This window comes from Papaver somniferum, chromosome 4 (assembly GCF_003573695.1).
Source record: "Papaver somniferum cultivar HN1 chromosome 4, ASM357369v1, whole genome shotgun sequence".
Lineage (NCBI taxonomy): Eukaryota > Viridiplantae > Streptophyta > Magnoliopsida > Ranunculales > Papaveraceae > Papaver > Papaver somniferum.
In genome coordinates, this window is record NC_039361.1 from 92,079,480 (window position 1) to 92,103,992 (window position 24,513).

General features: G+C 37.7%; 1 protein-coding gene across 1 annotated transcript; it reads left to right on the top strand.

The window, feature by feature from the left end:
* The first annotated feature begins 2,132 nt into the window (after window positions 1-2,132).
* On the top strand, window positions 2,133-5,845 carry LOC113272805. Its single transcript, XM_026522603.1, has 5 exons — window positions 2,133-2,325; window positions 2,582-2,954; window positions 3,061-3,256; window positions 3,456-3,542; window positions 5,792-5,845. The coding sequence occupies exons 1-5, from the start codon at window positions 2,133-2,135 to the stop codon at window positions 5,843-5,845; spliced, it is 903 nt and encodes a 300-aa protein (XP_026378388.1).
* The last annotated feature ends 18,668 nt before the right edge of the window (window positions 5,846-24,513 follow it).

The window sequence follows — 24,513 nt, forward strand, 5'->3', positions numbered from 1 at the left end:
CGAAATATCTTAGTATCGTTGAAACTTATGATACGGTGCTCAAGGTGTCGTGGCCTGATTTAATACACGAGCACTTGTTTGAAGAGATTCATACTAATCTTAGTTGTTTGTCAAATGTGAAGGCTTGTGTGCAATACCTACTGGTAAAAAGCTTGTGTGTAATTTCTATTCCAGCAGTTTTAGTGTTACGTGATGGATATTTTTGTTCAATCGACTAATTAAAATTTATATGTTGCAGTTATTGTTTGCTGAACACACGCCAGCAGGATTAATCCCGAAAGTTGAGAACCACGAGGAAGATATCCCGAGGGTTGGGAGATGGGATATATACCAGATTTCTGATTACATTTGGAAAACAGACATGACACAGTTTTCGGTAAGTGTTATATGTCAGTTGGTTTAGGTTTTGTAAATTTATGGTAATGTAATTTAGATAAAACTTTGATGTAATCAAAATTGTCATGTGTAGCTATAAGTTACACATTTAAATGTGCTTGTGTAATTTATAGTTACACATGCAAAAGATAACACAAGTGAATGCAACTATAGGTTATGTAACATATATATCCTGTTTGTATATATATCCTGTGCTTATGTAACTATAGGTTACACATTTTATATGTATATCCACTTTACATTAGATATATGTGTAACCTTTAGTTACACATATCCACTTTACATTAGATATATCTAATGTGCTTATGTAACTATAGGTTACACATATAAAATGTGCTTATGTAACTTTAAGTTACACATACAACCGAAAATGTATATTTAGAATGTTCAACTTTTTTTTGCAATCTCTTTTTAACCTCTCCATCTGTTAATTGCAGCCAACTCCTAGCTTTGTGGCTGAGTTTTCACAGCTTGAGAAGCAGCTGGGTATATCAACCGTGGTACCCAGCAAGGACGACCTGCAAAGTTGGCTGAAAGCGCAAACTATTGAGAATAGCCATCTGAAAGAGCAACTGCAAGAAAAGCAAGCAATGCTTAAAGCAGTGTATGCAATTGCAAGAGAAGGGATATCAGAAGGGGACCTTTCAGGAACAGCGGAATTCAAGGTTCACAAATTTAGTTGCCAAATTATGCAAGCAATGGGTATTGATCCTTACAAAGTGACCCAGGAAGAGTTTATGCAACATGAAGATGATGTACATGGAGGTACTGAGCATGGAGCTACTGAGCATGAAGAAGAAGAGTTACAATTAGTTGAGAGAGAGCAACAAGGAGATGGAAGTACTGAGCAAGAGAAAGAGAAAGATGACGCGGAAACTTCCTTCCATGAAGAATGTAAGTAGTTGTTCATTTTTAATATGCTTCTTTAACTTGATAGAGGTACCCAATTAGTTGACACTAAGGTCTTTGAACCTTTTTAATTTCATATTTTACTTGTTCATTTTTAACTTGCTTGTTTAACTTGATTAGACTTAATAAATGTTGAGTAAACTGATCATATGGATGTGTAATCCCTAGTTACACATGCCACATGCATGTGTAACTTCTGGTTACACTAGTTAGATGCATGTGTAACTCCATGTTACACTAGGTATCCATGCCATATTCATGTGTAACATGAAGTTACACATATTAGTTATCCAAGCCAGTCGATTACACATGATATATTCTTCTTGAAATTTTATTAAAAAAATTTAACATCATCATCATCATCATCCTAATTCTCGTTTCAATACTTGTGTAGTTCCATGTATGAGCCTTGCAGCTGGAAATACGCCAACAATTCTGCAAGCTCAAACTGCTGCAGAGGGGCACAAAAGACCACTCAGGACATATAGTTCGAGTATGAAGAGTGTGACAACTTGCAAGACTCCACCAAAGAAAAGTCCTGTCGCAAAGCAAAAGCCCACTCCTACAAATAATTTTGATGAGGAGCAGAAGAAAGATGTTGAAGAGACACCTGTTACGGATGAGGCACAGAAGAAAGCTGCAGATGGTGGAGTTGTGGATGGGGCAGGTGATGATGTAGCTGCAAAAGCCGTAGGTGATGATGTTACTGCAAAAGTCAATGAGGATACACCTGCAACTGTTGGTGACGGTTTGGTTATGACTGCTCCAACTCAGCCAACTCCTGGAACTTTTGATGACAGTCTTCTTCAACACAGTTTGAGGACTCCATGGTGATAACTGCTACAACACCGCAAACACAGCCTGACAATGCTCAGACCTACAGGTTGGTGCAACTAGGAGCTAACCCCGATGATATGACGAATGTTGAAGTGAGTGAAATGATAGATGAGATCGTCAGCAACATTAACAAAACTGAACATGGACCCGCAGTGACGGAGAATGCAGAACCTACCTCAACTGGTAACCACTCTTCCGTTCTATGTTTTGTTTGTAATGGAAGTGTAACTTCAAGTTACACATTGTAAAAGGCATGTGTAGCTTGAGGTTACATACAGTGTGTTTTGTTTGTAATGGAAGTGTAACTTCAAGTTACACATTGTAAAAGGCATGTGTAGCTTGAGGTCACATACAGTACATTATTATTTTGGCTTGTGTAACTTTAATTTACATACATGTGCTAATTTTACTGAGATTCTGCCTATATTTGTTTGCGCAGCTACAACGCAGGAAAACGTTTTTAGCCTTGGATTAGAAAAAACTCCAAAACCTGCAGGAGAGTTACTGAAGGAAGCTGTGAATACAATAAGAGAAAGGCAACCATCATTCATACAACAACATGTGCTGAGGAATAGAAAAATCCCAACACAAGATCTGAAACAATATCAAAGAAATTCAAAGAGGATTAAGAAGACAGCTAATGAAGAAGAAATGGCCGCAGTTCCAGAAGTAGAAGAAGATAGAATGGCTGAGGTTGCTGAAGAAGATGATGGAACAATGAGAAACGATGTGAAAGGTTCAGAAGTTATCGAAAGGCTGGAAGGCGAGAAAAAGAATAAAGTGCTTGAATATTTCAATACTCATCTGAAAACGTAAGTAGCTTGACTCCAAGTAGGCTTGATTCTGTTATTGATTGTTGTATTTTACTACTTGATTCTGTTATCTTGATTGATAATAGTTTACTTCTTTGTAATGCAGAGACATTACTTGGATGGAACGCAAAGAAGATGGTAGCGAGCTGTTTGATATATCTGGAGAACTAATGATACAGCTTACAAAGAAAGAATCCTTCTTGGAGTCAGAATTCATCGACTTCTACATTAGCAGATTGAGGACGAAGATGAACTCTAACAGCAAGTATGACAAGGCGATATTCCTGTCGCCAAAAGCATACGTAAGTACTTCGATATATTTAAAATCTTATTGCATTTATAATGTGTAGTATATGTTGTAAGATTATGATAACATACTCAAGATTTTTTTCCAGTGTAAAACCCAAAGGCCCTATGTGTAACTTCTGTTTACATAATCACTTGTTCATTTGTAACTTTTGATTAAAAATGTGAGTTTGACATTCCAAATGGTTTTTGCAGATCTCTTACTTGAAGGATTACGAAGAATTCAAGAAATTTTGGATTCCGAAGCTTGCGAAGGATAATGTCAAGTACAAGAACGATGCAGTCAGACTTTTCGCCCCAATGTGCAACAACAACACACACTACAAACTGCTGGAGTATGACTTGAGGAGCTCTAATCCTTGGTCCTACATGAACTCGTCAAACGTTAAGGAACTCAAGGGTGAACACCTTCTTCAAGCCAAGAAATATGCATTTGCAATTACTACAGAACTGAGACTCCGCTGTCCTTTTGCTCTTGGGATGAATGAAAATGCCAAGAATCTCAATGCGCCCCCACAAGGTACAATTCCTGACTGTCTTACATGTGTATGCAATTACATGAAGATCAGGATGAAGAATAAACCACTTGACAAAAAATTAACCTCAACTATGATGCTATGGTGGACTGACAAGCTGAACCGCATGAGAGGAAGCATGCTATACAAGATTCTTTCGGATCCATCTAGAGATGTGTAAAGAAGTCATTAGGATTAGAAAAAATTCTATACTCGCAAATATGTTGTTAGCCACAAACAGATGTTAGACTTGGAAAATATGTTGTTAGAAACTTTTAAATTTCGTCAGTTAGTAGATTTTAGCAGTTCTTAGTTTTGCAAAATATTTTTGGGTTGAAATTCTTTGAATTAAAAACTTTTATCTTGTTAGAACTACTACTGCTGTGTGTACAGGTTTCAGAAAGTATGCAACAGGTTAAGTAACTACACATCTTAATTTGATGCAGAAAGTGTAACCTGAGTTTACATATACATTTATCATGTGTAAGCTAATGTTACACATCCATATATTTGAGTGTAAACTGAAGTTACACAAGCCATTGATCGGATTGCCCAATAAATCAAAATAAAGTTACACCAGCATTTATCATGTGTAAGCTAATGTTACACATGCATTCACAGCAGTGCAACTTCCGGTTACACATCCATATATTTGAGTGTAAACAAAATTTACAGAAAGCATTTGACCACTGATCAGACGTATACAATAAATCAAAAATAGAATAAAATGCATTTCAACTGTGAACTGACAAAATATAAAATCTGAATGAATCATCCTTACACATAATCAACGTTGAAGAAAAATAAAAACGTTTGGTCCATGAAAACCAACATGAAGAAAACTAAAAAAACAAATAATCAAAGATAAATAACAATCAAATCATTAGTTGCAGAAATGAATTTTGTTAGGCTCAAGCTAGTGGGGTGTGAACTTCCGAGGATTCCTGCAACCTGCCTTGTTGTGACCTGTTTCCTTGCAGTTGCTGCAATGAACTTTCCTCTTCACCTTCTTCTCGTGTTTACTTATAATCCTTTTCCCTGGTGGTCTACCTGGTTGCTTCTTCACGGTAGGTGGGTTGACGGTGTCGTCTGGATGATATTCAACAGGCCTGTTGTAGTTGGGAATCGGCTGGATGGCATGCATATAAGTCTTCCTAAAATAGTCGCTTGTAAAATACGGTGAAATGAAATCAATAGCCTCACGTTTAATCTTGCGTATGGCTGCAAGAGCATGAGCACAAGGAAAACCATATACGCGCCACCTGGAAGAAAACAAAAAACAAATCAAAAATCAGTTAGTTGCACATACAAATCATAAAACACTCAAAATTAGCTAGCTACAGGTGCATGTACAGGATGTGTATCTTTAAGTTACACTTACAAAATAAATTTGTAACTATTATTAACACATGCATATATCTAATGTAAAGTGGATATACACATTCTTAAAAAAAAAAGAACATACAAAGAGAAGAAAAAAGCATAAGAAACCAAACCTTTGACAGGTGCAAGTCTCGTGTTCGAGGTCCACCATGTGAGACCTTTCACTAATAACTTCAAACACGGTAGGACTAGCAACCAATACTTCCCAAGCCAAACCTTCATCTTGAAGAGCCACAAGCTTTTCTTCATACTCAGGGGTTAATGGAGTCATCATATTAGCATCAATTTCACGACGCTCCGCCATCAAACACATTATTTTCCTCCTAATCTGAAAAGGAGAAAAAAACTCATCAATGCATAAAGTGACAAAACATGAAATAAAAAGACAACAAAACAACAAAACACACACATACACTCAATTAACCTGATCAAGAAGAGCAGATGCAGGAATCTTCTTGTGAACCAGAACCCAGCTATTGACTGATTCTGCTAGAGTACTAGATGTTCGTCCATACCGACAACCTTTGAAATAGGCATTCGCATATGCTTCAGGTGGGATTGTCTCGATGTAATCAGCCACCCAATCGCAGTTCAAATCTCTAATCTTCTGTATGGCTTTCGCATGGTTTTCAGGTGAGAGTGCGTATGTCGCCTCTCGGAAATGGTCCATCACAAGTGAGTACCTAGGATCTGTTGCAGTGATGGGTATATTCTTCGTCAAATGATAGTAGCAGAAGCTGTGGAACCCATCTGGATAAACAAGTAGAACACCTTGCAAGAGTCCTTCATGGCGATCCGAAAGGAAGGTGATTGGCCTCCCATCACCAACAACTTCTTTCAAATTCCTTAAAAACCACTCCCAGTTGTCGATCGTCTCAGAATCGACTAGTGCAAAAGCAAGGGGGGAAAATCCTACAAAAAGAATTGTGCAGAATCGAAAGAATAATAAGTTTCACACATGCTAAAAAAAATATGTAACTTAAGGTTACACATGCTAAAACAAATATGTAACTTAAGGTTACAGATGCTGTTTTCTTAGTTACACACTGAGTAAAGTAATGTGTAACTGTTAGTTATTTGTCAACTGAAGTTGTTCATAAAAAAAAAACACATAGAAAAAACATACCTTTACCACCATTGATCCCAGTAGCTGCCATCAAGCAACCTTTGAATGTACCAGTAAGGAAAGTAGTATCCAAGTATACCATTGGACGACAAAACAGGTACCCTTTGATGCATGTAGCAAATGCGATGAAAATCCGCTGGAACTGTTTATTTTCACGTTCAAACTTTATCACACTACCAGGGTTGGTTTCCCTTATAGCATCAATATACCATACCAAGTGCGAGTAGGACTTGACATCGTCGCCATAAATCGTATCATAAACCTTTTCCCTAGCATTATATGCCTGGTAGTACTCCATGTTGATCCCATAGTTGGTCTGGAAATCAGCAGCAATTTGCTTGGGCTTCTTGTGAGGATTTTTGCGAACTTCTTCCTCAATCAAACTAGACGAGAAGCTGGTGGAGTAAGTTTGGTTCAAGTTGCGTCCACCAGCACCACAAATGTGCTCAGGGTTATAAGACCTGACCTGAAGAGATTCATACAAAATATAAACAATTCAACCAAAACACAATATGGTGCCAAAAACATCATGTGTAAACCAAAGTTACACATACTGTAACAAAACATAACATATGCTAAGCATTAGATGACAGAACACGGAAAACCTACCTGAAACATTTCGTTCCTTTCATCGATAGAAGCTGCATGGAATTTCCAGCCGCATTTTTCATCTGCACACTTAGCCGTGAACCTAGAACGCTCATTGTGAGTTACAATCATTTGGAAACCAGTGCGAAGACGATACTTGGTAAAAGCAACCCTGACTTGCTTAACTCCTTCAACAAACACATGGCCAATATCACCAAGAACCTTGGGCCAACCATCCGATAACAAAGGTTTCGCTGGCTTACTTTTATCTTCCAAATACATTGCAACATTAAGATTGTTTGTGGACGAAGACGTACTACTAGACCCATTAGAAATAGAAGAATATTCCCTAGAGCTAGAGGAAGACGCCACACGAGGAACATTTTGCAAGAAAATATCAACACTGGTCTTCTGTTTACTATTTGTGATAGATATAAGAGCTTGCAAAAAAAATCACAGTCAAGCGGAAAATCTTTCCCACCTTCTCAAGAAGAAAGTAATACCAAGTGGAGTAACTGCTTCCATTCCTTGCAAACTTGTTCCTTAAACTCATCAAGTTTGATATCAGTATTAACACGCAGGGTAATGAAATCAGAAAAGTAGCGAACAACAGCAATGCAACTAACAGCAGCGCAACTAACAACAGCCATGACAACCTGAAAATATCAAATACACAATAAGAATATCAAAATTTGAAAACGAACGCAATTCACTCGGGGGCGTTGCCCCCTCGTGAGAAGTATATTCTATGCGGCAAGCTAAATATAAGTAAAAGATACAGATGATACAATTGTTTACAAATAAAACATGTTACAGGACATATATATGTAACTTCAACTTACACATTCTTAAAATACAACAGGATATATGTGTAAACTAAAATTACACATGTTGTAACTAAAAAAACATCTGCATCTTCCTCACACATGCTTAAAAATACAAAGAGGATATATATGTGTAAAATAAATTTACACATGCTGCAACTAAAAAACATCTGCATCTTCTTTAAGCATGCTTAAAATACAACATGATATATATGTGTAACCTCAAGTTACACATACTGTAACAAAAAAAACAGCATGTATACAAATCAATTTGAAGTTGTTTTTTGAAACAAAATTGTTTCTTCATACTTCTCTCAGTATCAACAAAAAGTAAAACAACAAATTAACAGATCGCACATGAAAGAACAACAAAATAATTCAAAAAAAAAATTTGAAAACAGATCTGAAATCAAAAACAACATAAAATTCTTACCTAGATTTGTTGTTTTCTTTCTTCTGAAACAATGTTTATTTTGTTCCTCTTCTCAGTATCAAACAAACATGTGTAAGCATCAACAAAAACATGTGTAAGTATCAAAAGTGACAAAAATAGATCGAAACGGTAAAATCAAAATCAATTGAATTTGAAAACTAAATCGAAATCACAATTCGTACCTATTTTGATTTATGTATTCCCAACTGTCTTCTTCCTCTTCTCAGACTCAACAAATTCGAAACAGAACAAAAATCGTAATCAGTAGAAGATCGAGATTCAAAAAATCGATGAGAAAACTAGTGAATCAAGCAACAGAAAAGCTAAAATCGAACAAACCTATTTGTTGTTCATCAATGCAGCTTCACTATCTCGTCAGATCTGAAAAACAGACGAACACACCTCAACGAATTGAGAGAAAATTCGTTTTCTTCTTCTTCTCGTTTATGTTGTTCTTCTTCTCGTTTTCTTCCTATCAAATTAACGAAAATCAGTATGAAACTATCAAAATTCACGAATTCGTCTGAAGAAAAATCTCCAATTCTGTTTCTGAACGAGAGCGGAGAGAAGAAAAAGCTGAATCTGATTTGGTTTTCAGTTTCTGGTAGGTATAAAACGTCTATAAATAGGGAAGGTTAATTTCGGTATTTTTACTTTTATTAAAAATCCTGATGACATCAGCAATCCGGGAAAATTGAAAACCAGGCCCCAATTTTTTTTTTTCTGGGCCTAGAAATATCAAAAACGGAAAGTGTGGAGTTGAGGGTGTAAGATCCATTTTGTGGGGCTTGTATATGGTTGAACCCATATAGTAGGGGGTTCTAGTATTTTTCACTTGCTTATATAAACCTAAGGCAACTGGGCCGAGACATAATCTAAACCGTATAAAAACACCAAATTAATCTCATCCATCCTTTGGCTTATCATAAGACAAGACAATGTTTTTCCATACTATTGATGTTTATTATTAAAAGTGCGATATATCACATTTACCTACCTGCTTAAGTGGATCACGTATATAAAATCATTCATACAAGGACATTAAATAACCCACGTTTGTTATATAAAACTTCAAATTTAGGAAACTATAAAAGAGCCAATAAAACTAAGTTAGGATTTCATTAATAAATAAAAAGAAGTAAAATAAAAAAACAATATTAGAGAGGAAGGATCAGTCTTATGATCTTTTATGTTTATATTATGTTTCGGCCGTTTATATAGCTTGGTAAAAAATATGCTGATGAAGTGTTGTGAAACTAAAACATAAAGAAAGAGACACAAAGTAAAGAAAAAGAAAAGGAGAAAATTTTATTAACGGTGCGATATATCACAAACGAAATTTACCCTGGGTAATCCTAAGTAAATTAGCACATTATACATAACAAATGCAACACTTATTCGATTTGATTTCTCGGCTCGCAAGTTGAATTTTTAGGTGCGCCGACAGTCTATTAAATATGAATACCAAATAGACAGTTATGGACCTCTAGTGGTGAACCATTAAGGTCGTGACTTTTGAGCCCCTCCAACTCCAAGGCTGTTATTCGGGAATCTTATCCATGCTTTTTTTTTTTTTTTTTTTCTTTTTCTTTTTTGAAGCAACCAACACTATTGATAGGAGCGTCAGTGGGACATAACATGGATATAACTGCACAATTAAGGATACTAGTATCCAAATCCGAAATCTTTTCTATCGTTCAGAATCCTTGATTGATTACAAAATTTGACAACGCATATCAACATTTGACAACGTATATCAACATTTTACATCAGTATCCAAGCGGTATATTCCATAAAAAAAACATCGAATCAGCTAAATCGAACAGACCCCAGTTCTCCTTTCGTGCCATGTATATTGCACAATATACACGAGATCCATGAATCAAAGTTGAGATAGATGGTGGGTGGTGTTAGGCTATATAAAAAAAACAATTCTACTCAGACCGTGTAAATGACAAACGCCCCCTCACATGGAGTCGGGTCCCGTGAATCAGGTAATTAGCAGGGGAGTGGGTTCATCGAAATATCTGAGAGATGGAAGGTTTTTGCATGGTTTTTCGTGCAGTCCATTTAGAGTTTTTGTAAACAAATTTGGTGTTCCTTATTTGTAGAAATTGATGTTTAGTCCCAAAGTTTTTGGGCTTTAGACTGTCTAGTCCTGCCATCTCAAGCCTAGTACAAGGGGATCCAAATTTACCAAATCCTAAACGAGTCAGTCCATTGTTGAACGATTTAGTCCAAAATGTGCTTTCTTTGAGGACAAAAATACCCTTAAAATAAAATCTGATATTTCCTCTATCATAATCATTTTCAATTTCATGGTTTCATATGTCGAAACTCTCGAAAGTGCTCTCTATTTACTTCTGTTGAAGACGACGGTGATATGATTTTAATAAAAACTCATATCGAATTCGATTCATGATCAGGTTTAGATCATTTTACGCTCCTCTACCTTTCCCCTTTCTCTCAACCTCGAAGAATCTCTGGAAGAAGATCTAAATACAAACAAATCTGGTACAATAACATCAAAATATTATTCAAAATTCATTTAATTTTAGATAAGCTGTTTGTTTTTAACATTTTCCTCGAAAATTTTTCTCTTATTTCTTTTGTGATGCTTTAGGTATCTGTTTTGATAAGTTATTAGATGTTATTTTGATCGGTAGATGTGTATTTATGGTTCGTTTTGTGTTTAAATTAACAGATCTATTAGATGTATAACATTGTCTTTGAAAATTCTAGATTTGTATGAGATCTATGTGAGGTTTATTGAATTTTTATTGAGAAGTTGTTGATTTTGTTTGTTGATCGTCTACAGTTTATACATTGAGATTTAATTTTTCTTATATACAAATTTGAAAGAGGACCAAGAGGAAGCTCGTGTTTCTCAGAATCTTTATCAAGTTATTAAAAATCACGGCCCCTCAATATCTCCAACAATTGGTGCATGCGCAGGTACTCTCTATGGATTATGGCTATTTTCGGAGGAACACAATAATTAACTTTTTTGCTTATTTCTTTTTCACAATTGGATGTTTGATTTGTGTCTATCTCCATTTTTATTAGATCCATTTCATTTGATATTGGAATCTGGGATTTATTATAATTAAACCCAGTAACAAAACCTCCAAGTATTTTTTTCTCCTATTACTAGGTTTTCTTTCGATGTTCACTAATTTAGCCAGCTTAGGCAATGTAAACTGATCTACGAAGTAGTAGTTCGTCATTAACATGCTATGCTTGGAAAAATGCGTCATCTGGCAATTAGATAAAATGAAGGAAATTTTGATTCTCTAGTATCTAACTTTGTGGAATAGATTTGTTTCATTTATAAATTAGGGTTGTATGCTAATTTCATGAATTGTAGTCACATGGAGAGAGTGACAAGCTCTTTTAAAATAAAATAATTATGTAATGTCCCTTTTCTTTCAATAGTGTGGGAAGAGATAAGAGGTACACATTGCACTATAAATGTTGTAGTAGTTGGAATGTAAAGTAGCATTAGAGATTAATGCAAGTGTATACAGATTGCATTTCAAATAGTAGCATTAGAGATTAATGCCAAGTGTATACAGATGGCATTTCAAATCTAGACTAAAAAGAACCTTTATTTGATTGCCATGAACCGAAAATGTATATATATTGACCAATCTTAGAATAAATCTCACATATTTATCTTAATAGTGTTGGTTGCGCCTAAACACTTGTGTTGTAATTGTCAGCAATATAATTATAGCACAACTCAGATGTTTTCAACATAGTTATCTTTTTCTAGCACATCTGGATAAGTGTTAGCTTACTTAGAAAGACTGAATCTTGCATTTTCCTTTAGTGAACCATGTGCCTTACAACTGCTGCACTGACTATACTTACACCTTCCCTTGAATTCTTCTGGTAATATTTGATTTTTGCAAAGACCGAACCACGCTAAGTTCCAAATCTTACTTATATTGGAAAAACAATGAGCATAACATTTTATCATGTTTCCATTTGACTTGAATTTATGGATAGTCTTTTGTGTGATTCTATATACATTTTATAATTCAACTTCAACAAAATAACCAATCTGGAATGAAATATATTTGATAGTTGCACCTAATGAGTTTCAGATGGACATGTGTTTGGCTCACATTTTTGGGTTGTTCTCTAATTGTTAAACTAACTGATTTTTTTTTGTACATGCTGGGTTATTTGTTAGGGACTCCAAATGAATATCGATTGGCAGGGGTAAGCAAGCTAATGAATTGATATGAATATCCACAATGGTCTCCCCATAAGCTGTCATATGATCCTAACCTTGATGAAGCTGCTCAAGGTCTGCTTTCGGTGAGTTGAACTCAAATTATGATTGTCATTATAATCATTTACCTAAGCTTTGTGTGTCTTAGCAAAATAAAGGGCCACCTGAATTGGTTTAGCAAATAATGTAAACCTGGATTAGTTCTCAACTGCTATTGAAGAGTCACTGATTATTTGTTGTCACAAAAATTACATGTGTATATATTAGTACACATGTAATATAAGTGTACATTGTTGTACACATGTGACAGAAATTACATGTGTACATAGTAGCCCACTATAGGACTTTTAATTAAAATTTATTTAACAATCTTTTTTCATTTCTTGGATGTCGAATCAGTGATGCTATGATTCATTGACTGTTGGTTTACATAAATTGCATGTGTACATATTAGTTCACATATAATATAAGTGTACATTGTTGTATACAACCTGGTACACATGATTTTTAATGATTTTCTAAACAATCACAAAGTAATTCCATAAACTATAACTAGGGTGTACAATCTGGTGCACATGTGAAAAAAATGACTCCGTAAACTAATTCTTGCGTAAGTAACTAGGGTGTACAAATTGATGCACATTGGAAATAGATTGATTTGATAAGCATATGCTTGTGTTTCCAGTTTGTACACATTTATTTTTGAATTGTTACTGTGCACATAATTGATATCGTATACGGATTTTGGCATTATGATTTGTGTTAATTTGATACTTTTTATTCTTATTGTGGGATTCTCTATATTTTGATTTAGGTAGTGGTCTAAATAAGATATCAATGGTCATTTATTTCTTTTGTTACATATTTTATTGGGATCTAAATATTTAAATTCATTTTCCTAGTTTTGAAACATATGTTCATAGGAATTGAGTAGCTAGCATGTCGGGAATCCGTACATACAATATTACATTGGTAAATAACGACATGACTCTCAGGTAGAATTTGCTATATCCATTTTGCATTAATTAATAATCAGTCTAGTAACTTGAGAGAAATAGTTTACTATGCAGGTATACTATTCATTTTCTTCTTCTGTAATGACATGATATCTATTTAGTTTTATCGATTTATTGATAGTGGATTTTCGACAAAGGTCAAAATCGTAAAATCATGGTACTACATGTTTCTGACCCGGATTCAGGAACGCATGTGACGATTCATATTTTACGATCCGTGAACCGTTTCACGATCTCTGATCGAGTTCCTCTCAGAGCCATGATGAATATGATTCTCGAAAGGCCTCCCACTAGCTGAGCGTTCGATGCTGCGCATTTCATCATGACCTCTATGTAGAATAACATGATTGGGCGGTCCTCCTACATAATTGTTTGTTGAGAGGGATTAACGCCTTCAGGACGTCGGCGAAACTCGTTGTTCTGTGACTACATAGAGAGACCCACCTCTACATTGAAAGATTGATTGGGCGATCCTCCTACATAATTGTTTGTTGAGAGGGCTTAACGCCTTCAGGACGTCGATGACACTCATTATTCCCTGACTATGTAGAGAGACTGTGTATAGATTCAGGCGGCTCTCCTACATAATTGTTTGTTGAGGGGGTTAAACGCCTTCAGGACGTTAACAATGCTGCACGTTGTTCCCTGACTATGCACCTTTCAGAATGAGTATGATGCTTCAACTATCTCATATCTGGATTCTACAATAGATTAATTCTACTGTGACATTCTCCATTGAATTCCTAGAAAATAATCTATTATATCTCATTACTCTGTTCCATAAATCCCCGACTGACTCCATGGATTAGTAATAGATGCACAATTCATAATTATTGCTCCGTTTCATGAATCATTCTCCGTTTAATTTCATGAATTAGTAATAGTTACTCAACAATCGGGCATCTGGACTATCACCGAAATGGTGTAAGTGTACTCAACAATGATGCATGAACGAGCACCCAAATGCACGAACGATCATTCGAAAATATGGACAAACGAGGAATCCTACACAAAATATGATAGATATATTAATAATAAAAAATAGAAAAAGAGGCACCTAGGGACCGGGACCACCGGCCGGCCGGTCACGCCGCCATGGCCGGTCCCCCATGCCTCTTTCCTTCATTTTTCTTATTTTATTTATTTACATGAACTCATAAAAACTCCTTCATTCAAGCAACTTTCCTTGTTTGAGCAAAACTCACGGTTTCTCCATATTTTCACGGTTTCATGAAACATAATAGAAATAGGGAAAGGTGTTTCGGGACCGAGATACCTAGCCGGCCGGCCATGCCCTAACCGTGTTCGGTCCCACACCTTGCAATCCCTTGTTTTCATAATTATTATTTCCCTCATCTCATGAAACTCCTCCGTTTGAGCAAAAATAATGGTTTCTTCATATTTTCTCAAATATTGCCCGAACCATGAAAAAGCCAAAAAAGTCAAATGGTCACATGACTGACTAGGCTACTCACGCCAAATATTAAAATATTATTATAATATTCTCCAAATTTTTATCAAACGAGCAAAGTCCTACTTGCTCATTTGAGCGAAATCAAGAATTTCAGTCAAAGATCAAACTCTTCTGAAAATCCAAAATATTGCTCAAACGCATCCCAGAAAATGCCGAAACTCTCAAGACTGAGACACAGACATTATGGTGACCAGGGCATGCTTCCTGACCGACCAAGGCCGTCCCTAAGGATTGCAAGGAGCCGATCCGACACATTCTTATAATTTTGACCTAATTTGCTCAATTGCTCATATTGGGTCCAAACTCTTTCCAACCAACTTGGAATTTGCTCAATCGACCATCAGACGGTCCCGCACCACCAAGAGCCGGTTCTATGCTCCCTTGGCCGGTCCCTCACTTCTCTATAATTAGGTTCTATCACTTAATGCTCAGACGAGCACTATTCTAATAAATGGTCAACACCAGCATTTGATCATTCTTTCACCAACCGGTCGACTAAGGACTCTGGTGCACGCTCACTCGAGCACTTGGGAATCATATGGTCGTCCATCATCCCATGCGGTCGGTCCCTCCTTCACTCAGTGACCTATTTTCAGCAATTCATCAATTGACGAACCATTAATCAAAAATTAGGGTTTCGAACAAACGCTCCACAAATCATCATTCTGAGCAAGTTCAAACACTAATAAATTTATGTTGATCCAGCAATCAACATGTGGATTAATTATATAATAATTGGTAGTATACCAATATTTTAATCAATATTTTATTGGGTCACGTTACCGATAAATAATTCGTCGAATTGAGCAATACTTTCTCAGTTTCTCGAATATTGATCCAATTATCAATATTCAGTCATTTATAAAATTGAGCAATATTTGCTCAGTTGATCGAATATTGATCCAACTATCAATATTCGGTAATTCGTCGAATTGAGCAATACTTGCTCAGTTGCTCGAATATTCAGTAATTCGTCGAATTGAGCAATACTTGCTCGATTGCTCGAATATTGATCCAACTATCAATATTCAGTAATTTGTCGAATTGAGCAACTCGAATATTGATCTAACTATCAATACTCAATATTCAACAATTCACCAAATTTACAATATTTGCTCATATGAGCAACATCAATATCATTCAAGAACTATACATCTGACATGTTCAATCCATGAATCACTGAGCATTCGTCACTCATGCTCAATTCAACAAAACTTAGACTTACTGTCTAATAAGTCAACGACTGACTAATCAAATACACATATGTTTTGCAGACTCCACGTTCGTGAGACATCAACCACGTCACATGGGGGATATCAGTTAGGGTTTTGGTCTGGCGGCCTACAACACGTGTGTTCATCTACGATGAGAAATGTGAATGCGTCATGCAAACAGTTGAAGGAGTTATCAAATTAGTGGGTGGATGATCAACCAAGTCTCTGCATGTCCTGGAATTGGTTTCACCATGATCTCCCACTTTCCCACTCTTTCACTCAATAAACCGTCACACTTACTGGGATCAATGTGTTCGCTATTCTGACAATATAAATAAGTTCTGAAATGATGACTGAGACATCAACAATTCGTCTACACACAAGTTATCTCGATCAAACTTATTTACACATATTTGCAGAAACCTTCAACACATACACAATCCTTGATCATCATTGATCCCACAATTCTCAGCTTCCCTCCTACAGATCAACCCATCTCCCTCTTTGTGACCGAATTGACTCTGGAACGACCACTGACTTGGTTTAGGCCAGAGTCCTACAGATTGATCTCTCGAACTCAAAGCACTCCCGTGCAGTGCATCTGTGTGAGGTTAAGCAGTTTGCTCGGTTCAAGGAATCTCTTCCGAACCGTCATCTCCTCAATTCCTTAAAAACCAGCAAATCGTTTTTCCCCATTACAGATTAGCGACCACAGTGGGAGATTAATCTCTCGGTTGCAATCTCAATTTGTCAAGATGGTTGGTCTTAGAAGATCTGATTCAAATACTCAGAGTCCTTCAAAAGGCGACGCTCCTCAATGTCCTCATGCCCATTCGAACGACTCTGGTAACATTCACCATTCCTACTTCACTACTCCCTTTATCTCTATTGATGCATTCGATGGAGAAATTCCATCATTGGCGCAATTAACACAGAGGCAAGGAATTTTGGCCAAGAACGTCAATCGATTGAAAGAAGCGATCGATAACCTATTCACGTGTATGATGGAATTGACAAGACTTTTGGGAGCGGAAATGGCGGAGCGCCCAGACGCTGCTGATGTTCCTCGAACCAACAGTTTCACCACTTACGAGAAACCGGTAAATCAGGAAGTCACGCATTTAATTGAGAATCTATGTGAACTCCTGCACTTCTCCAGAGATCAACGAATGAACACATTTGCTGCACTCAACCAAATATCATCCGATGCGCGAATTGTTCCATCATATCTAGTAGTTGAGGAAGTGTCCATGGCATCTGAACACTCGATCAACAACATTACCTTCACCGAAGAAGACCGACTGGCGGAAGAAGGACATAATCGAACCCTGTTCGTAACTGCCTCTATTAAAGATTCTGAATTCAAGAGAGTCCTCATCGATACAGGCGCTTCTACGAATCTCATCACTATGAAGACTCTCAAGGAGGCCAAAGTTCCGCAAAGAAAGATCATTCATCATCCAATATTAATGGCGGGTTTTTAAGGAAGCCAGAGTCACACATATGGGTACGGCTATGTGGATCTGAAAGTTGGGACGATTCAATCCACTGTCAAGTTTCATGTGATTGAGAAAGACCCTGATTATCACATGATACTCGGAAGACCATGGCTCCATAACAATAAGGTTGTTCCTTCGACGTACCATCAATGTATGAAAGCTTTGCTCAACAACAAAATTGTCCGCATTGCAGCTTCAGTGTCTCCTTATGCTTCGGTTTATGATGCTAAGTTCCTGGAACCTCCAAAGAGCATCCCTAAACCTCCAAGCAAGATCTACGGTACTCTAATCCCATGTTAGAAATCTATTGAGAAAACTGACAAACCATCATCGACAGATGCTAAATCTATCAAACCATCTACCACACCGCTCAAGCGTCGTCAGGGTCAAGGTACGACTCACAAAAAATCCAATTTTACTACTAATTGTGACGCAGAAGGGAGAGTTGTTTATCTCCGCAATTAGCAGAGGAGGTCGATGAAAAGTCTCCCCTTCCTGAAAAATCATGCCAGAATGAGCAATTGCCGTATGAAGAAATTCGAGATGCACCACGACAGCTGCAAGATGGCACGGATTCCACAACTGACGATCTTGAGACTATCAATATCGGAACAAATGAAAACCCAAGGCCGATTTTAATTAGTTCTGCTCTCTCATCTGAGGAACGAGAAGGATTGATAGGTCTATTGAAAGAGTATCAAGATATATTCGCCTGGACGTACGAAGAGATGCCCGGCCTAGATAAAAATTAGTCACTCATCATCTTCACATCACTCCCAGTTCCAAACCTGTCAAGCAACCGCCCAGCCAGTTCAGACATGATGTTGAGGAATAAATGAAAATCGATATCCATAAGCTACTAACAACAGGGTTCATCAGACACATTCAACATCCAACATGGCTGGGGAACATTGTCCCAGTCAAGAAGAAGAATGGTCAAATCCGATGTTCTGTGGACTTCAGGAACCTGAACAAATATTTCCCGAAAGACGATTTTCCTTTACCCAACATTGATATGCTCGTTGATGCAACCAGTGGTCACGACATGCTCTCATTCATGGACGGATACAACCAAATCAAGATGTACGAACATGATGCTAGCAAGACCGCGTTCCGAACTCCCATTGGAAACTTTCATTATACGGTGATGCCTTTCGGCCTGAAGAATGCAGGAGCCACATATCAGTGAGCCATGACTGCGATATTCCACGACATGATGCACAAGCAAGTGGAAGACTATGTCGATGATGTGGTGGTGAAATCGAAAACTCGAGCATCCCACCTGGAAATTCTGAGACAATTTTTCGAAAGATGCAGAGAATATAAGTTAAACATGAATCCTCTGAAGTGTGCTTTTGGTGTTTCTTCCTGAAATTTTCTAGGATTCCTGGTCACTGCAGAAGGAATCAAATTAGGTCCAGACAAGACAAAATCCATCACTATCGTGCCTCCTCCACGCATTGTGAAAGAGCTCCAGAGTTTTATGGGCAAGGTAAATTATATTCGGCGTTTCATTCCTGGGTTGGCTCAACTCACTGCTTCGTTCACTCCTCTGCGAAAGAAAGGAGCAAATTTTGCACGGACGACCATTCAACATGAGGCATTCCAGAAAATACAGCAAATACTATTATCGCCTCTGTCATGAAATCTCCGGTGCAAGTATGGCCACTAATACTTTACACAGCTTCCAGTGATGTGGCTATCGAAGCACTTCTCGCTCAAGAAGATGAAGAAGGCATCGAACGTCCAATTTATTACTTCATTCGTATGAAGAGGGATGCTGAACTCCGATTCCCAAAAGCCAAAATAGCTTGTCTATCATTGGTTCACGCAATCCAGAAGTTCAGGCATTATCTACTATCAGACAGGGTTGTGCTGGTGTCCAAAGTCGATCCCATAAATTTCTTACTGTCGAAACCCGCACTGATTGGAAGACCGCAAAGTGGGTACTTCAGATGTCAGAGTTTGACATAGCATGTGTCCCGCCTAAAGCAATCAAGGGACAAGTAGTTGCAGACTTACTTGCTGGTTTCCCTTGAGAAGATATCACAATTCTACATGAAGAAGTGCCCGGTAAGTTTCCAGAGATCTCAATCATCCAGGAGGAAACATGGCTATTGTATTTTGATGGATCCGCCAATCCGAGTAATGATACTGGTGGAGAAAGAGTTGTGCTAGTATCTCCGTCCGGTGAAGTCTTCTTACATTCCTTCAAGCTGGATTTCCACTGCACCAATAATTCAGCTGAATATGAAGCTTTCCTCCTAGGGTTGTCCTTGGCCAAGCAAGCAGGAGCAATGCATTTGGAGATAAGAGGAGACTCGTTGCTGGTCAATCAAATGAATGGCGTGTACTCTCAAAGAAGTAAAACTCGCTCCGTTCAGGGCCGAATCACAAAGACTATTAACTCATTTATCTGATGCAACAATTGTGCATACTGGCCGCACCAATAACAGACACGCTGACTGTCTAGCGACTCTTGCGTCCAAGTTGTAGTTTGAAGGGTCAGAGAAATCCATCACTGTGCAAAGACGTTTTGTATCATATACCTGGCTTACTCAAGTTGAAGATGCTCAATCAAGTGACTGGCGGGTATCCATCATTCATGAATTGAGCAGTTTTCTTACAGAAGGAAAATCAGCCGCAAGGACTTGAAACACTTATTTCTGCTGCATGGAGGATTATATTATTGCAATCATGATGGATCCTTGTCACAATTCCTTGGAGATGAGGAAGCGAGCGAGCAACTCAAACACATACATGACGAATTATGCGGACAAACCCTGGTAGTCAGACTTTACAGAAGGCTTCAAAGACTCGGGTACTATTTGCCCTCGATGGAGGCTCAATCGAGAATGTTACAAGGGTCATGTCCCAATTGTCAGACACCACCTCATCATTTGGAGGTTCTAACAATCCACCACACTGGGGACTGGAGAGAACCTTACGTAAAATATCTTCGTGACAACGATTTGCCATCGGATAAGAAAGGAGCGATCAAACTCATCCAGAGGGCCAAACGTTTTGTCTACTTGGAAGGGATTTTGTATCGCAAAAGCTTTGGTGGGAACCTTCTGAGATGCTTGGTCGAGCATGCAATTCTTACAATCTTGAAAGAGATGGTGAGCACCAAGGAAAGAAGAAATTATTTCTCCAAATCCATGAGAAATATTATTGGCCAACCATGGAAGACGATGCGGCTGCCTATGTTCGGAGATGTAATCAATGTCAAATTCATATTAACCTCATTCACACTCGTTGTCTTCCATTACATTTCGTGAGCAGTCCATGGCCCTTCTATAGATGGGGACTGGATATCATTGGAAAAATCAATCCAGCATCTTCGAAGCAGCATGAATACATCATCACAGCAACAGAGTATCTCGCCAAATGGGTCGAAGCTATTCCTCTTCGAAGCACCAATGAAGTCACAATTGCAGCTTTCATGAAAGAATACATCATATGTAGATTCGACGTTCCTAAACATATCATCACGGATAATGGAACTCCTTTCGCCAACAAACATGTTGCAGAATTTCTCGAGGAATATGGGATCAAACATATTTTCTCCGCACCATACAATCCCCAAGGAAACGGAAAAGTAGAGAGAACAAACAAAACCTTGATCAGGAATCTTAGTCGAACAATTCATGATAATCCACGAACGTGGCATGAATAATTGCCCATGGATTTATGGGCCTACCACACCGCACCAAGAAGCTCAATTGGGACTTCACTGTATTCTCTCGTGTATGGCGCTGATGCTATTCTCCCAGCTGATATCAAGATTCCCTCTGCAAGAACCGCAGCAGCCAGTGGAGTGCAGTGGGATGAAGCTCAAGTGTCTAATTCAACAATTGCTGAATTGTACATGCTCGATTCAAGAAGGGCCAACGTAGAAAAATACGTGGAAACCTATAAACAAAGGGTTTCCAAGGCATACAACAAAATTGTAATACCTCGAACATTTCAAGTAGGAGATTTAGTTTTGAAAACAACAAAGCATATTCAACAAGACATGTTCGCTCCCAAGTTCTCTCTGAAATGGTAAGGGCCTTATGTAATCATCAAGGAAGTATCCAACGGATATTACAAAATCTTAGATATTAATGGAGGATCGGAAGGGAACATCGTTAATGGCAAGTGGCTCAAGGCATATTATGCCTGAACGATCAGTAAACAATTATATGTTAAATTTCAAAATGTAATTTTTATTCCTTCAAAGAGTATGCAATATGCTCATTCGTTCGAAATTCAAAATTTTCATGAATCTCACAAAATTCTTCCAGTCATCTACTTTATTCAAAAACAAGTCTCAATCTTATATAAAAAAAAATCTCTCTCAAACGCTCACTTAGAGAAAACCATCCAACAACAAATAGTTCTTACTGAAGGCCATGTCAAGTCGCTTTTGAAAATTTTCATTCTTCACTCTTAAGTCCTGGACATCTTTCTCAACCCTTGCCGAATCCAGAGCAAGTGCCTTCTCATCTTCTATGATGGCAGATGTAGCAGAAATCATATTTGCAGCAGCAACTGCCCTATCTACCTTGATGATCTCGAGTCGACGATGAAGAAAGCTTATGTTGAATCGCAAGATCTTATAGTTCGAGATCATATCATCTCATCTGTGCAACTCTTCATTCTTGACATCTCGCAGGTTTATGTTGTTCATTTCATCAATAACGGGAAATAATCCAGCGACTGTGGTTAATAAAGTTGGAAGAAAACCTCTTTATACTTCAGTAGTATCAACGTGCCCGTACTTCTTCAAGATCCTGGTGTAAAGAGATGCATAACACTTAGGGAAGATGAAACCACCGACTGGTTTATTGTCTGGGAAAGCATTAACCATAGGAGTATCAAATAGGAGTCCAGCCGCCGGGTACTCACGAACAGAAGCCCTGGAATCAGCATCTACAGAGTTGTTTGAGTTTTCTTCAGCACAATTTTCGCTATCACCATTAGCTGCAACCACAAACTTTCCATTCTTTCTTTTCTTGGCTTCGACAACAACATGAACATCAACCTGCGACGAAAAAATATTCAACTTCAGTAAAATCAGATAAATGCTTGATCGGAGGAAATCTTCAGTCAAGAACTCACGGATGTTCCAGTTCCTCCAACACGAGCAGATTTATAATGAGCGGGAGCCCTAACAGATTGCTTAGGCCTTAAATTGTAAGAAGAAGAAAGTCGATTCCCCTTATTTCCCTACAACAAATCACTTTCTTTGTTTAAGTGTTTAGATTACACGAAAGTAAGAAAAGCCTACAACTTACCGAGACAGACGTCCAACCTGCATGCTCTGCCAGGGATTCATTTCGAGAGGAAGCACTGCTACTAGACATGGTGATGAGAGGTATGATCGTGATAAAAATTTCTTCTGATAATACACAAGAGCATAAGAAGATATGTCGTATAAATAGAAAACCCTAAGTTTTAAAATTCAAAAAACAAGATGGTGGAGGATTATCTTCTACGGATGATCAAAATCAGTTGCGATTCTTATTGAGACTTCAAATCTCAAACTAGATTGTGTTGGTATGTGGAAGAAAAGCAGCAATATTGGGGACTGGGGACTGACGGTTCAACCAGGTACGATCTGAAAAGACGAGTGTACCCAAATATACCTCAATCTAAAACTTTTCCTACCTATAAGTCCTTTCTCCAAAAGTTATTGTCTATGGACTGAGTTGAGACGATGCAACTAATCGGTTCACACTTCGTGTGATCGTCTATGGATACGAGATCGAGACAATACAACAACGAAGTATGTTTACTTGATAAAAAGGTTCGGACTTAATCAAACACAATAGGATTCACTTATCAGGTAAATAGGAATTAACGTTTGTGTAATTTACTTTAAATTATAATAAGGACAATTATAATTTCGGAAAATAAAAGTAAATGACACAGCAAGATTTTGTTAACGAGGAAACCGCAAATGCAGAAAAACCCCGGGACCTTGTCCATAATTGAATACTCTCAGGATTAAGCCGCTACAAAAAATTACACCTAACTTCGTATAGTTGAGACCATGCAACTAAACCTATAGTTCACCTAGTTCTATCTGTATTCCCACTCCTCCAACTTATAAATAAGTCATGTACTTGGAACAATTCCTTTGGTTCGTATTCCAAACAGTAAAGGAACAACAAATCTGTTTGGTATCAACTCTCTTCAACCAAGTGATATGAGTCGGATAAAGGATTTTCTGTTTATCTTAACATAAACTCCTTCATCAGGTGATAGACACATTTTTGTGTCTAATTTGTCCCAAATGACCAAAAGGAATAAATTCAATAAAGTCGACCACTGGTACCCTTGTATATGCCAGTTGTGTTGACCTAGAGTTAGGTTATCGACCACTGGTTCCCTTGTATATGCCAGTGTGTTGATATTAGTCAGACTAGTACCTCAATCCATTAGGATAGGTTCATTTTGGCGGAGGCCTTCAGACAGATATGGGAAACGCCGTTCACTTAGTAAACATCAAAACCATCTACGTTTTTCTATATCCATCTCTTAATCTATCCATGTGATTGGTTTGACTCCGAATATTGATGTCCATAGTGCAACTATCTGAGTAGAGCTATGTCACTTTATATGAGTTTTAGTATGCTTGAGTGCAAACCCGTGTACAACAATTGGAATTTCGCATCACGGTACTTCCTCCTGTAGTTAATAAGTATGCCAACCAAGGAGATTCTTTAGTGCCTTCCAAGGTTCTGTGTAGATAGCTAAGGTCTGGAGTACAGGTTTTGTGGGTATATCTCTTGTAAGCCCTCCGGAGACAACACTCCGCCACTAGGGACACTTAGGGGTTTAAAGGCTTATTGCATACGCTAAATGCAATCGACGATACCTGGGACAGTGAGTTAGGATTTTGTTTTCTATTTTAGTTTTGCTCGAGGACTAGCAAATAATAAGTTTGGGGG

Bases quoted from the DNA above. Each gene is read 5' to 3' on its own strand.
- LOC113272805 (XM_026522603.1), top strand. From the start codon at position 2,133: ATGGTGATAACTGCTACAACACCGCAAACACAGCCTGACAATGCTCAG. The intron at 3,257-3,455 runs GTAAGTACTTCG...TGGTTTTTGCAG, and splicing joins TCCTGTCGCCAAAAGCATAC to ATCTCTTACTTGAAGGATTA. The intron at 3,543-5,791 runs GTCAGACTTTTC...CATGGTTTTCAG, and splicing joins TCAAGTACAAGAACGATGCA to GTGAGAGTGCGTATGTCGCC.